Below are 16180 nucleotides of genomic sequence, written 5' to 3' on the forward strand. Positions count from 1 at the left end.
AGAGCCCTGCTAAGTCGCAGAAATTCTTTCTGCCCCAGGGGTGAGGTAGTCATGGCGAGGCTGGGCTGCACCATCCCCTAGAGGGGGTTGAAGAGGGCAGAGCCCACGGAAGGAGGAGGGAGGAGGGGGTGGCGGGCCGGCAGCTGCTTGAAATTGATTGCACTTGTAGTTTAGTTTATACCATGGGCCCTCTCCGCGCTGCCCGGGTGGCGACCTTTAGATAATAAAGGGAATTCTGGGAGATTTCTGACAGGCCTGTGACATATGGGGTAGGTCTGCAGGGTCAGGCGATGTATCTCCCTGCTCCCGGCCCCAGGGTAATGAATCTTGTTTTGACTTGGCCAAGCCAACCCAGCCAGCACCCCAGAAAGGAGCCCAGCCCCTCCCCTCTGCAACCCTTCAAATAAGCGCCTGTCTTTGGAACCCTTCATAATTCAGGGAGGCAACTCCAAACTTTTATAGCCTGTGAGAGGAGAAGACAAACACTGGATGTTTTGCTGAGGCCCTGGGAGAGCTGGTGTGGTTTCCAGGGCTTGAGCAGAGCCCACTGGGAGACCTGGGGAAAAAAAGCCACCAGAAAACCCTCCCTGATGCGAAGAGGCAGTGGTCCCCGGACAGGCCAGAGAAGGAGCTGGGGTGGGAATGGAGGGCGATGATGGCTCCCTGGGAGTCAGAGAATATCCCCTGTGTCCTTGGGGTCTGGCAGGTGACACATGGACTCTTCTGGGCAGCAGGAGGAGGGGGCAGGGAGGCAAAATGGATAGGAACTTTCTGTAGGCCGAGCACGAGAGGTGAGAGGCTGGCAAAACCCAGTTCTAGTCCCACCGGGGCCAGAGCTGGGAGAGACAGAACAAGTGCATTCTCGGGGCCACTGTGTTTAGCTGGGTGAAAGGGGAAGCATGTTTTGCCGCCTTCGGTGCTCACAGAGATGTTGAGAGATCTACATCTCGAAGTGTGTTGGCCCTGTGATGGCTTCTACCCAACCCCGCGCCACAAACACCCGTTTCTTTCAAGGAACAATTCCCAAACCAAGATGGTGGAATGCATCACTCCTCCCAGCTACATTAGTTTGCTAGGGCTGCTGTCACCAAGTACCACCAACTGGGTGGCTTAAACACCAGGAGTTAATTGCCTCACAGTCTGGAGGCCAGAAGTCCAGGTGTGGTTCCTTCTCATGGTTGTGAGGGAAGGATCTGTCCCAGGCCTCTCTCCTTGGCTTGCAGATGGCCGTCTTCTCCTTGTGTCTCTTCACATGTCTTCCCTCCATGCCTATCTGTCTCTGTGTCCAAATGTCCCCTTTTTATAAAGACACTGGTACATTTGGATTAGGGCCCACCCTAATTATCTCATATTAATTTAATTACCTCTATAAAGACCCTGTCTCCAAATACAGCCATGCTCTGAGGTTGCAGGGCTTAAGGCTTCAACATATGAATTTGGAGGGTGCATGAGAGCAGGAGTGCCTTGCCCACTGTGCCATCTGAGACACAGAGACCCCATCTCTGTCATGCACTCACGTGGGATGCAAGGGCCTTGCTTCCACCATCTGCCTGAGAAGAAAGCCACACACAGTGGCTCGGTCAGCAGCCCTCTCACCACCTGGAATACGGGTTCTTCCCTTACTGCTGATCAATGTAAGGGCCTCCCCAAATTTCCTTCACTTAGTCCTTGGTTATTGGAGATCGGATCTGATTTATCCACCTGTGGGAAAAAAAAATTGCATGGAAGGACAAGCAGGGGATCTCCCTTCTCATGGTGAGGGAAGTGACTGTGTAGATGTTGTTACCAAAAGTTGCCTGGACATACCGTGGGGGGATGCGGGAGGGGTGGGGAGCATTGTATTGCCTATTGCACTTTCTCAGGAAAGATGCCAAGAGGCCATGTAGGCAGAGGCCCGTTTTCCTCCTCTGTCACCCCTCACCTCCCTTCTCTCTCGCTCTGGGGCGAGGTGTAGCCACTTAGCTTCACATAACAGCACTGAGTCTGGGGGAAAAAATGACATTCGATTAATGAAACAAACACAGCTGGTATAGCAGTGACATCTAAATTGTTCCTTTGGTCCCGTTATTTTCTGTAGGAAATTCTCCCTCTGCCCACCCCCCCCCTCCCCTTTTCCCTTTAAATCGCATGCATAAAATACGCTAATAACAATCTTGGTGTCTGTGCCTGAGTGACAGCTGAAATAAGAAAAAGACTAATCGTACCTCCTGCAGCCCTGTCACATGGAGATTAAATGAGTCTCTCTCCCACCCCCTCCCTCCCCACCACCACCTCTCTCTCTCAATCTCTCCCCTCTCTCTGGTCTCTTCTCAGTGAGCATCATGGGCATTTGAATAATATATTATAGACGCCATCAGGGTGACAGTGGGGGAAAAAAATCAGCTCAAACCCATGATTACTCCTTCCATCTAATAATTATTTAAATACCAGATAACTCCTTTCACTCTAATTGAGGCCTTCCAGCTGTCGGTGTTACCCACGGCCTCTGCGCTTGCCCTGGCATTCACCTTGTGCTACCCTACGTGCCTGGACTACCTCTGAGGTCGCTGTTTGACAGAGTGACACTTGGAATGTTTGCATGTACAACCCCAAAGATGACACTAGGACGGGTCCTTCAAGATCATTCCATCCACAGGGGATGAGCCGGGGCCCCAGCCTTGTGCATTTAGACATTTTATCCTCATAGACTTTAATTCATAGAAATCCTATACCAAAGGCAGCCTCCTTGGGTCACTGGGACCAATCCCCTGCCTCTCAGTAAACATATTCCTCGACAGCTGTCAGGAAAATTCAATGTCAGAAAATTCCATAATCTCCTTGGCAGGATGCCCCAGGGATCCTCTCTAGATAGGATGTCCCCCTGGATATCTCACTCTAGTCCCTTCGGCTGCATTTCTAAGTCTTTGAGAAAAAGAAGGTGCCTGTGCTTGGATAACATCTGACCTGTCTATGGGGTTGTCTACAACCCAGAGGCATATGGTACAGGACATCTTAGCCCCCAAGTCACAGTATAGGTGCCATTCTTGTGTGTGACAACTGCCTGGACCTGCCTGGCCTGGAGGAGGTCATCCCCCCAACACAGAAGGGAGCCATTCTGGTATCCCTTTCACTCCCCTGCCCCTTAATCTGCTCATCCTTGAGTCTGCCCTGCACACTACCTCCCTGTCCAGGCCCAGTGCCAGGCTCACTTCTGCCCATCAGGGGGCCACCACGATCAAAAGGCACCTTCTCTCCCCAAAACAGGGCAGCCTCGAGGCAGAACATAACTGACTCCCTGGACTCTTTCGCCTACAGCAGAGGAAGCAATGGACCTTTGGTCACAAGGTCTAGGTTCTGATGGAAGCCTGTCCCTGAGTCATGTTGGGTCACCTTGGACAATCTGTTTTCTTTCCATGGGCCTCAGTTTCTTCATTTAAAAAAGAAAAGAAGTGGACTGGAGTAATTTTACAGTCTGCTTCGGCACTGGACTTGAATTCCTGCTTTAAAGGTGCCACTAATTAGAAGGGAGAGCTGGGGGAGAAGATGGACCTTTCCGTGCCCTGGGAGAGGGAAGAGGTTGGGGTGAAGCCCAGGAACAGGTGCTAACTCCTCTGACTTCACAGTGCTCATTTTTTGTTTGTTTGTTTTATTGAAGTATAGTTAATTTACAATATTGTGTTAATTTCAGGTGTACGGCAAAGAGATTCAGTTTTATATATGTATATATATATACACTTTTTCAGATTCCTTTCCATTATAGGTTATTACAAGATATTGAATATTGTTCCCTGTGTTTTACAGTAAATCCTATTTTATATATATTAGTAGTGTATATCTGTTAATCCCATGCTCCTAACTTGTCCTTCTTCCCCTCCTTTTTCCCTTTAGTAACCATAAATATGTTTTCTATGTCTGTGAGTATGTCTGTTTTGTATATGGATTGATTTATTTTTTAGATCCCACATATAAGTGATATCATGTACTATTTGTCTTTCTCTCTCTGACTTACTTCACTTAGTGTGATGTTCCCTAGGTCCACCCACATTGCTGCAAGTGGCAATATTTCATTCTTCTTTATGGCTGAGTAATATTCCGTTGTATATATGTACCACATCTTCTTTATCCATTCCTCTGTTGATGGACACTTGGGTTGCTTCCATGTCTTGGCTGTTGTAAATAGTACACAGCCCTCATTCTCATACTTACCATATGGATCCTGGCTATATGAGCCACCTAGCAGGTGCGGTTGTGTTAATAGGCATGTTTTACTGTTATTGTTATGAAAACTGTCACAGCCGAGGTGGTGCTGGTGATGACAGTGCAGGTGGTGGTGATAATGATGGTGACAGTGATGACAGAATGATGGAAGACACTGATGATGGAAGAGCTACAGATGGGTCCAAGAGTGGGAGCTCTACCGTCATGAACTTTTACTCAGTTTAGCAAAATTGTATCCTGATCCTAACTCCTTTTCCTACCTCGTCCTCCTTCCTTTTGCAATAAGGGAGGCCAAGTAAGCATAGAGGCATATTCCCCCAGATCTCCTAAAAAAGGCCACAGAGCGGGTCACAGGAAGGAAAGACTCCTGCACTGAGCTGAGCTGGAAATGCCTAATTGTCGTTTCTTCCCTGCTCTGCCCCTGTTGCCTACAGCAGCTGATCAGGAAGGTATTAGATGCCTTCACTAGCTGTCACCAACACCTGCCTCCTGAATCCTGATCGGGGAGATGGTGTCACCAGGCCCTCCAAATAAAATATTTAGTGACACTTGCTTCCCAAAGAGGAAAGCGTGGCCTCTTCTTGGCATCAGGAATGCTTTGCATGCTTCGCTGATAGGGCGAGCATCCCGGGGCAGCACATCCTGGTTGGAGACTTGGGGTGGGGGAGAGGGAAACTGGTAGGAGGACAGCCACTTGGCAAGTCTGGCTCTTGAGAATGCATGTGACACAGTGACTTTGTGAACTAGACGGAGAGAGGAGAAGGGACAGGAAGGAGGCATCGTTGAGAAAACCCCTGAGGTTGACACTAGCAGAAAACTGGAGGAGGAAATGCTAGGTCTACAAAGTCATAGGCGTGTGTTCACTGGCTTCTACCGACGTCCTTCTAAGACCGACCACGGAATGGATGGAGATCAAGAGCTGGGAATATTGAGAAATAAATTATTACTGATAAAGGCTAATGTATCTTGAACACTTATAACAGACCAGGCATTGTTCTAAGTGCTTTATATGTATTAAAGGACTTCATCATAATAATCCTATGAGGTAGATGCTAATCTCATTATATATAAATAGTGAGATAGCATCAGAGAATGGCTAAGTACCCTGACCAAGTTTATACAGCTATTATTGCCTCTGAATCCAAGCATCTAAGTTCAGAGCTCATGAGTCTAACCATTACACCACATTGCCTCTCGTCAGAGGTTCAGAGGTGGGTGCCCTTCCCCCTTACTCTAAATTCAGACAGGAGGCTTGATCCTTGCCAGCTGGGCCCTGCTTTGGAAGAGCTACCTGATAGCATCAGCCTTGGCATGGAAAGCCAGGGGCTCTCAACTTGCTGTTGAAGTCAGTTGTCTTTGTGAATTCCAAGGTGGAATGCAAGCCTCCCCTGCCACCCCTGCACCGCAAGAGACCATGTCTCCTCTTGACCCTGACGCACTAGTGCCTACTGCTCCCGAGTGGGTGATCTTTGAGTGCCACGGAATGAATCTGCGTGGCCGGTCACCAGGAGCAGTCTGTCCCAGGGTAGATGCTGATTGAGGGGTGAGAGGAAAATAGCCCAATTATTGGTCTGTTGAGAACTCTGAACTTAACCAGCCTTACCCAGTAGGACAAAAGAACCTCAGCTGCCATTGCAGTCATAGACTCTAGAAGCTGAAGCAGACAAGTCTCAAGGTATCATTTTGTCTGAATGAAGAAATCTTAAGAACTGGTTAATTCTAACATCCTTGATTTTAAGATCAAGAAATAGGCTCAGGTCGATGCTAGACCGGTCTAAAGCTATACAACTCATGCGTGACACAGGCAGGATATGAATCCGGGGCTCGCCGAGTCCCTCACTCTTCCTCCTGCCCCATGACTCCATGCCTTCTAGCCACCAGGCCAATTTTGCCATTCATACTTCAACCCTCAGGATCCTGTACCTCCGCCGGGCTCCCTGCAGGCTGCAGAGAGGCTGTGTTGGGACTTGTGCAGTAGTGTGCTAGAGACGATCACCTTGGATCTATCCCCCTTCCTCTGACTCATGCTTCCCAGTCTGTGCCCCTTCGCTGGGCCAGGGAGGGGGATCAAAGGTCTGCCCACAGTGTTCACTCCCATGGAAAGGAAGCATACGAGCAAAAAGAGAAGTCAGGAGCTCTGGCGGGATTCCTGAAGTGCAGTCTCCTGGGGAGGCTTCAGCGATAATAATAACTCCATAAGTTAAGCATTCACTGAGTGCCAGCTCCCATGCTAAGAGGTTTCCCCGCGCTTTCTCATTTACTCTAATGACAACTCGAGGGGCTGGTGCTGTAATTATCCCATCCTACCAGAAAAGAGGGATGAGACTGGACTTGCCCAAGGTCCCAAATTTCTTCCCCAATTCTGCCTAACAACAAAAGCCACTCACTGTTTATTCAAACTGTGTCTCTGGAGGGTATCGGGCAGGGAGGTGAGATAGTTGATCTTAACCTCACAATCGTGTCCTTTGGTGTCACCTCTTCTACTGGGAGCTTTTCCCTCCAGCCATGGGCTAAGCATGTATGTGCATGTACGTTCTGGGGGAGGTAGGGTGCACTGCCCACACACTCGATGTCAGGGTGTCTCACAGAGCACTGTCTAAAAGGCACAGCCCAAGCACATCATGTGGTGATTAGAATCCTCACGGCTCCTCGGGGACACAGAGCCCTCCACCTGTAGTCAAAGGAGCTCTCCTAGCCAGACACAGGGGCACGCACAGCCCGGCCTCCTGCCGTTCCCTGTCCAGCTGGAGAATGTGAGGATTCTGTTATTTCCTTTCCACAGCTCCTCTTGAGGAATTCACGTCCTGCTACTGGTCCCAGGACATAGCTAAAAATAACCTCCAAACCGAAAGCTCTGTCTGTCGGGAGGCTTTGCCGGTGAGCACGTGGGGCCGGAAGGGCTGTGTCAGAGTCTCTGAGGTCAGCCTGGGCCTCATGCCGCTGTCGCCTCCCTCTTTCCAAGGAAGCCCGGGACCTGATGAGTCACACCAGAACAACACCCCGGTGAGGCCCGGTTGGAGGAGAGCCGTCAGGTGGGGCCTCCCTCTGGCACCATGATGGCTGTCAGGCGTGGGAGGCACAGTTGAGGAGGACGAGGGAGAGTTTCTAAAGACACAGAGCAAAAGCCATGTGGATCCTGCAGATGGCATCTGTTTTAATTCCAACCCAGTCTAGCCAGGTTGGGGGCGAAGGGACACAGGACTCTCCTAAGCCGCCTTGGAGCACATTCTTAATCCTTGGCTTGAGTGTTTCCACTCCTGCTGCCTCATCGCCCAGAGTTCTGTCTGGACTTGTCCAAGGAGGTTGTCAGACACTCCATCCAGCTGGAGAAAAGATCCCTCTGCTAGACAGCCTGCTGCCACCGCTGTCCCTCCCTCCCCATAGAAGTCAGGAGCAACGCTGGCAGAGTGATGGGACAGGCTCCGCTCTCTACCCTCTGCCTAGGAGTCTAGAGAAGCTCTCGTGGGAACACCACCTTGCCCCTCTGGGCAGCTTCCTTGGAATAAGGAGGAAAAGCTGTGCAGCCTGGAGCTTGGGAGGGCAGAGAGGGAGGAAAGAAGTCGGGGCAGGGGACTGATGACGCTGGGGCAGGCAGCCTGAGGTCGGCCACACGGAGCCTTAAACAATCACAAGGCCCCAGCAGTGGCTACAATGAGCCTGACCTTCAACTTGCCTCCCTTTGCTCCTCTCCACATCTCCCAAACCCGGAACCCTTGCCCAGGTGGCTAAGACTGGACTCAGCCAGCCAGTCCCCGTGAGTAAGGAGGCCAACTCCCCCTGTGCTCCACCTGCAGAGAAGCAGAAGTGGAAGCAATTTCCCCAGGACCTGGCACCCCACTTACTGGGGAGGCAGGTGGCTGATGCCCTCCTGATCCAAGGAGGAGGGGTGGGGGGTTGTCCGCCCTTCTCCCTGGGGCTCTGCAGGCTCCTGAACAGCACCTGTGGGGATCCCAGTCCCACCTCACACTCCGAACGAGTTTTAACCGCTAATGATCAGGGATTCTTCTTTCTAGAGAGGATGAGGTCAAGGGGCAGCGAGAGGCACTGTGATTCAGGATGACCAGCTCTCCTCCTTCCCTACAGGGGACAGAGCATGAAAGAGGAAGGAAGCCAGCAGTGTGAGGGGCTGGAAGTCTGGAATAAGAAGGAATTTTATTTGTGATATCAGACTCGGAATAGCTGCCTGGGAGAGCCTGGGAGAGGGCCTTGCTAACCAGCTTTCACGAGACAGGAGAGATTTCCACTGGACTGGGAGAGAACAGGAGGACAGACCCAGCGACTGGGTGGGGAAGTCTGGCTTTAGTTCCGACACCAGGATCAACTGGCTGGGTGAACTCAGCCGTTTAACCTCTCTGAGAGATAAAAACGATATCTGAAGAGGACAGAAATAGAGATGCTTTGTAAAGTTATTTTAAAAAAAATGCATTTTACAGCGTAAAGGCTGGAGACCAAAATAGATAATAGGATTCCCTGAACATCCCGAAGAGGGAGAAAGTATGTTAAAAATAGAAAAACTGGAATACAGAAGAAAGAGCCTCACAGAGCTAGTCGGCACTGGGACCTGGGTCAAGCAGTCCTGTTCACTCCTCCAGGGATTTATTTTCCATCTGACCCCTCTGCCTTGTGTTTTCCAGAACCATGTAAGGGCCAAGCCAGGAAGGCGGAGTACGCGAGCGCTCACAGGCTCTGTCTCCTGGTCCCCGCCCGGCTCAGAATGGAACAGAGGAGGCCCTGGCTGCGGGCTGCAGAGGTGGACGGCTGGCCTGTGGTCCTGCTCTCCGCCGTCTGCGTGCTGCTGGCACCCCCGGCGGCTGGCATGCCCCAGTTCAGCACCTTCCACTCCGAGAACCGGGACTGGACCTTCAACCATTTGACGGTGCACCGCGGGACGGGGGCAGTGTACGTGGGGGCCATCAACCGCGTGTACAAGCTGACGGGCAACCTGACCATCCAGGTGGCTCACAAGACGGGGCCGGAGGAGGACAACAAGTCCTGCTACCCACCACTCATCGTTCAGCCCTGCAGCGAGGTGCTCACGCTTACCAACAACGTCAACAAGCTGCTCATCATCGACTACTCCGAGAACCGGCTGCTGGCCTGCGGCAGCCTGTACCAAGGGGTCTGCAAGCTGCTGCGGCTGGACGACCTCTTCATCCTGGTGGAGCCGTCCCACAAGAAGGAGCACTACCTGTCCAGCGTCAACAAGACCGGGACGATGTACGGGGTGATCGTGCGCTCCGAGGGCGAGGACGGCAAGCTCTTCATCGGCACTGCTGTGGACGGCAAGCAGGACTATTTTCCCACCCTGTCCAGCCGCAAGCTGCCCCGCGACCCCGAGTCCTCCGCCATGCTCGACTACGAGCTCCACAGCGACTTCGTCTCCTCACTCATCAAGATCCCTTCCGACACCCTGGCCCTGGTCGCCCACTTTGACATCTTCTACATCTACGGCTTCGCCAGCGGGGGCTTCGTCTACTTCCTCACCGTCCAGCCTGAGACCCCCGAGGGCGTGGCCATCAACTCGGCCGGAGACCTCTTCTACACCTCGCGCATCGTGAGGCTTTGCAAGGACGACCCCAAGTTCCACTCCTACGTGTCCCTGCCCTTCGGCTGCACGCGGGCCGGGGTGGAATATCGCCTCCTGCAGGCTGCTTACCTCGCCAAGCCCGGGGACTCGCTGGCCCAGGCCTTCAACATCAGCGGCCAGGACGACGTGCTCTTTGCCATCTTCTCCAAAGGGCAGAAGCAGTATCACCACCCGCCGGATGACTCCGCCCTCTGTGCCTTCCCCATCCGGGCCATCAACTTGCAGATCAAAGAGCGCTTGCAGTCCTGCTACCAGGGCGAGGGCAACCTAGAGCTCAACTGGCTGCTGGGGAAGGACGTGCAGTGCACCAAGGCGGTAAGGAGGGCCCACCTGCTCTACCCCTGATGCGGCATCTGGCATTGCACACCCCTTTGCACACCCTGCCCGCAGACCACCACGGCCTGAAATGAGAGAGGTGCTCAGGCTCACGTTACCAGGTGGTCCCCATAATACAGAGTCTGATGATACCAGACACTTGAGGCATGTTTGTTGATCCACGGAGTCATTCCCAATGTATAATCAAGGGCCTCTACACCACCAGCCACTGTTGTAAGCACCACGGGCTTCAGAGGTGAACCATACAACACAGCTACTTGCCCTCATGGAGCTTTCATTAGTGAGGCAAGACAAATTAATACATAAAATATGTAGTCTCTCAAATGGTGACAACTGCTGTAGGGAAAAATAAAGCCCAGAAGTGGGGAGAGGCAGTACCCAGGAGGATTGGTTCATTGAGAAAGCAGCATCTGAGCAAAGAATGAGGAAAGTAAGCTATGCAGGTATCTGGGAAAGCATTCCAGAGAGAGGGAGGGAGTAGCTCTTGCAGAGAATGCAGGGCATGCCTGGAGAGTGTGAAGAGCGAGGAGGCCACTACAGCTGGACCCAAGTATGTGGCAGAAAGAGTGGTTGGAGATGAGCCAGTCAGAGGTAACACACACCAGATCCTGTACGTACAGGGCCCTGTAGGCCACGGTAGAGCCAAGTGAAGGGGTAAAGTAGGCAGGTGGATATGTAAGCTGGAGGAGCGAGAAGGGAGTTGAGTTTGACTGATAATTTGAAAACTGGGGAAAAAGGAGAAGAAAGGGAGCTTGGGGTCCAGACCTGAGGATGGCAGAGACAAGAAAATCAGTGGCAAGCACTGTCCTGTCAGAGGGTCAAGATGCTGCCATCTAGGTGGTTACCATGATCCACCCATTAGTCCGTCCATCCATCACTCCATCCATCTACCCATCCCTCTATCCATCCATTCATCCCTCCCTCCAGCCATCCACTTAACAAGAAGGTATTGAAGATCTCCCAAGTGCCCAGCTGGGGATGCAAACATAAAAAGACATGATCACAACTTTCAGATATCTCGTAATCTAATGGGAGAAAGAGTGAAAGAAAAAATAGCTGGCAGTGTAATATAGTACCTAAGAGTTTGGGATTCAGAGTTCAGATTCTATCTGTGCGACTTCCTGGCTTCAGGAGTAACTCAATATCTCTCCACTATCATCTGTGAAATGGGAATCATAATGCCTACCGCGTGGGATGATCAGATACTATGTGGCAAGATTAACACCATGCCTGGCGTGTTAGGTTGAGCATTATTAGTTAACTGTTATGCATGTGACAAGTGCTAAGATAGATTTCTGTGCAGAGCGCTGTGGACACTGGATCGGCAGCCTGGGGAACAATCTGAGACCAAGCGACCCGTACGGCTGCCTTCTGAGCACCCTAAATGGAGGGTGTCTGGTACTGGGACCAAAAACCTCTTCTTAAAGCAAAAAACAAATCATGCCTAGGGTATGCTTCTGTTCCTACCGTCAGTCTCTTGGTACAATAGGATGGTAGTTAAGGCCATAGGCTTGGAATTCCAACAGATTTGTATTTAAAAATCAGTCCTACCATTTAAAACTGTGTGACTTTAGGCAAGTTATGTACCTGATCTGAGCTGTATTTTTTTTCATTTTTAAAATAGAAATAATAGTAGTCTCTTTTTATGGTTATTATGAAGATCAGATGGAGCAAGTATGTATGAGCACAATACCTGGCCCATAATAAGCATGCAATAAAGGACAGCTATAATTATTAATATTAATTATTAAAGAACCAGTTATTTGCTATTATTTTACCTTTATAAAATGAGGAGGTTGAGCTAGATATTCTCCAAAGTTCTTTACAGTCCTGAAATTCTATAACCTATGGCCCCAACCAATCAAGACAAGTGGAGAGGAAATGCAAGGGTTAACTCCTTGCAGAGTCCAGCCTGGTTCCCACTGCCCAGAGGGGGCCCTTGTCAGAAGGAAACTGCTGATTCCTGCCTGCTGCTGAGCCAGAGGGAAGAGGAAGAGCCGACACCCTTGTGGGGCTCCATTGGCTCGCAGAGAGACAAGCTCGGGCTAGTAACCACAGAGCAACAGAGGCACTGGGAGAGAGGTGACAGCAGGTGGGATCAGGACCTCAGAGAGAACAGCCCCTCACTCACCACCCCCTCCCTTCATCATCACTCTTCGGCTGCGGCCTTGATAGTGGAGGTGGAGGTTGGGCTGCAACAGGAGGGGCCCCTTAAAATCCTTATAATCTAAGGAGTCCCAGATCTGGGGACTCAGAGACATTTTGGTGGCCTCAGAGGGCGTTAAGGAGGAGTGAGGGTAGCTGACGTCCCGGGGCTTAATTTTAACGTGATCTCTGGACTAACATGGAGCTCTCAGATGAAGGATTTGAGCTTTGTTACCAGAAGAGAAATGAGGAAGGGGAGCGTCACCCATTGAATAACAGCTATTGTCCTAAAGGCTGTGCTGGGCAATTTAAGGGTTACCTCACTTGATCCTCAATATGACCCTATAAAGCAAGGATTATCATCCCCCATTTGACAGATGGAAAAACAGAGACACAAAAACTAAGTACATTGGTTGCACCCATACAACCATAAATGACACAGCAGGGATTTGAATTCAGTTTAGCCCATATGACCTCTGAGTCCAAACTCTTTGCATTTAGCCGTGCTGCTTCTAAGGAAAGCCATACACCAGGCTCTCCCTTTCAGAGCAAAAGTAAAGGGGCAGCAGGTGTTTGGGAATATCTCACAATTTAGAGACGAGGAAAGGAAATGCCAGCCAATCCCAGGGGCTTAGGCTCAGAACAAACCGTTTCCGTCACAGTCTGGCGATTCTAGAGTCAGGAGGGATGTAGAGAAATTCAAAATCACTGGCAAGTTTTTGGCTTCTGTCATCATTTCTCAGAAGCTGGCTTAGGTTATGCCTGAGCCCAGGCTCTGCAACCTTAGCGGTCCCTGGAGAGAGTGGGAAAGAAACTGAAGCCATGAAATCAAGAACTTTCAGAGCTGAAAGGCAGCTTGACGATTACCTGGTCTAATCCTTTCCCTTTACAGATGAGAGCATTCAGACTCAAAGTGGGTATGTGGTATATCAAGATAACACAGCTGGCTAGTGGTAGAGACAGGACTACAATCTAGATTTCCTGATTCTTTATCAGGACACTTGTGCCTCTGGTGTAGGGATGAGAAAGAGAAGTAGAAAATGTAAAAAGTGGTAGCTGATTCCTCTGACCTACCTTTCTAGGGAGCCTGAAATTTCCATCATTGGCTCCAGGGATGTGCTGGTGAATCTTAAATGGATGGCTATATGCAGGCAATGGTAGTAGTAGGGAAGGGATTGGGGTGGGAGGATCTTGATTAGAAGCATTTGCCAATTTCCATGGTGTAAATACTCCCACCATGGATAATTTCAAGCCACCAGTGTGATGTCACTGAATGCAGAGATAGATGTACAGGCATTCCTCATAAGCTGGCTCTCCTATACCATTGCTTCACTCCCTTCCTGAGAAGCTTATCCCTTCTGCCGTGTGGAGCGCCATATAATCCAGAGTTCAAGGTCATCCTTAACCCAAAAGTTAGTTTTCTTTCCTAAAGAATAAACACACACACACACACAAGGGTAGCACCACCACTCAGTTGTAGGAGCAGTAGCTCTCTACAAAACGCCAAGGAATCACAAGACATGAGCCTCTGTTCTCTTTGGATTTGAACAGGGAATGAAAGAGAAGTCCCTGGTTTACCAAAAAAAATCCCATTTAGCTTATAAATCAGTTCTTCCAAGGAAATGAAGCTGTCAGGGAACGACACACCAGCCCGCTCTTTCCTGGTGTGGGTGAGAGGAGAAGGGTGACGGGAACAGGTCTCTCCGTGATGCTTTCTGTGCTTCCCACGACTGTCACTTCCTTCCTTCTCGAGGATGCCTTTCCAGACCCAGGAGGAACAGCTGCCAGAGGGCTCAGGGCTCTTTCTGGCCCAGAGTCTGCAACCTTTGCCCACAGGATTCCCTGTTGTGCAATCAACTGGGATGTTTCGGAGGATCCGTCCTAGCCCAGCCCCAGGCTAGACAGTGTGCAGAGAATGCAGCCCCCTCGCAGCCCCTGTCCTCAGGAAGCATGCAGTCTTTTTTTTTTTTAATTGAATGAGATCTTAGAAATCATCAATTTAACAGTCACCAAAGAGGCTGTTACTGATCAAAGTTCACATAGAAGAAGAGCAGAGACTGGAATTCTTTCTGTCCAGCTATTTTTCCACTTGCTCAAGGTGCAATGTCCCTTCAAGGTGTCCTAGTCTCTTCTGAGAGAGAAGAGACTTTAATTTTTTTAAAAAAAATTTATTCAATGACAGATATTCTTTATACAAGCATACCTCCACTCCCTGCAAAAGGCTGCTAACAAGAAGGCCATCTCCCCCAGAATCTACCCAAACATCATTGAAGGCCTCTAACGGACAGTGATGAGAATCGGTGTACAACTTAACGAATCTCTTCGCACGTGTTATTTCCTTTTCTCCCCAGTGATTCTCTCACAAAGGTGGGCAGGTAGTGTGACACCTGAAGAAACTGAGATTCATGTAGATGAAGTAACTTTTCCAAAGTATAAGGCACTGTTCAATATTAAGATAACCCTTTTTAATGTATCCCCAGTATGGGATGTGGTGAATAATGGAATGACTGAAAATTCCATATGCCCAAAGGCAGGCCTTTGCAGTCCAGGAAACAAATAAGGAACGCCACCAGGCTGGTAGGAATCCTGTGATATTGCCTCTAGACTGAATCTCCACTGTCTAAAAAGAAAGACCGCCACAAATGGCATGGTCCACAGGGACACGTAAATGACCAGGAAATGAGTTTGAGCAATCAGCTTTGCAAACTGTCGCTGGTTGTCTTGGCAGAAAAGTGAGTGGGTGATAGCAGGTGAGGGAGAAGAAAGCTGTCTGGTTTCACAGGAGTCAGTGCGGGGTTCATGAGTCAGCCGTGAGATGTTTGTGTGTGCAGTATGTGTCAGGCCCCTGAACTCCATGCCTGAATTTCTCTGAGGCCTGGTGTCCTGGGGCTGGTGGCCATGGTGGGTGGGCTGGTGTGGATCAACTCGGCCCTGCCTCCGCTGCTACTCACCCCAGGTCCCTCCCCTTCTCTCCAGCCGGTGCCCATCGATGACAACTTCTGTGGACTGGACATCAACCAGCCACTTGGAGGCTCAATTCCAGTGGAGGGCCTGACCCTGTACACCACCAGCCGGGACCGCATGACTTCGGTGGCGTCCTATGTTTACAATGGCTACAGCGTGGTGTTTGTGGGTACAAAGAGCGGCAAGCTGAAAAAGGTAAGAGTCCGTGAGCCTGGAAATGCTGTTCAGCGCCTCGGCTGAGAGCCTCTTCTGGAAGGTTGCTCTTGATGGAGATTTAACTAGAGGCAACTCAGTTTTCTTGGGGCAGGAACAGGTAGAGTGGGGAGGGTTGGTAGGGGTTAATTTGTGCCTTATCTTCTAGCTGCTTCCTCTACCCACTGGTCAGTGAGTGTCTTGGTTATGTAAACATATTTCAATATTGACCAAACTCCAAGGAATTAGGATGGTGCATCTGTCTAGAGGAGAAAAAAAAAAAAAAGTCTCCAAATCAAGTAGAACTGATTTTTTGATTATCTATATTATGGATCACCCACATCACAAATCCCTCCCCACAGTCTATAGAGGTGATTGTACTGATCAAAAGTCTTTGTTGAGTCCAGAGCAGCTGCTTGAAGTACATTATGGGTCTCACTTCTCAGCCGATGGTGGTGCCTCTCTGGGATGGTATATGGTGCCTGGATAAGGGACTGTTCTCCTGTCTTTCCTCTTCCTGCAATTGCAGTCTCTTCCCCGCCCCTCCTCCCTCACCCCCAAGACCTGAGCTGACAGGAGGAAGTAGGCGTCTTATGCTGTGCCTGCTCTGAGCACCTCTGCCCATGGGAGGGCACGGGCCGTCTGGGGCTGGCAGCACGGGAAGCCTCCTGCACGGCGGGCTGAAGCCGGAAGCTTGTACCTGCTTGTCTAGCGCTTAAGGTGTAGAGACGGAGCACAGTCTGGTTTATTATGTGGAAT

The 16180-nt window shown here is 50.3% G+C and overlaps 1 protein-coding gene across 1 annotated transcript in view; it reads left to right on the plus strand.

Annotated features, from left to right (window-relative positions):
* Positions 1-16180, plus strand: part of PLXNA2 (plexin A2) — a 209143-nt gene that overhangs the window by 16156 nt on the left and 176807 nt on the right. Inside the window, exons 2-3 of the mRNA XM_024751074.1 lie at positions 8832-10099; positions 15242-15424. Of these exons, the coding sequence (XP_024606842.1) occupies positions 8912-10099; positions 15242-15424 (1371 nt within the window). The 5' untranslated portion in view covers positions 8832-8911. The remainder of the gene's footprint in view (positions 1-8831; positions 10100-15241; positions 15425-16180) is intronic.

The sequence above is a fragment of the Neophocaena asiaeorientalis genome, unplaced genomic scaffold (assembly GCF_003031525.2).
Source record: "Neophocaena asiaeorientalis asiaeorientalis breed wild unplaced genomic scaffold, Neophocaena_asiaeorientalis_V1.1 scaffold67, whole genome shotgun sequence".
NCBI lineage: Eukaryota > Metazoa > Chordata > Mammalia > Artiodactyla > Phocoenidae > Neophocaena > Neophocaena asiaeorientalis.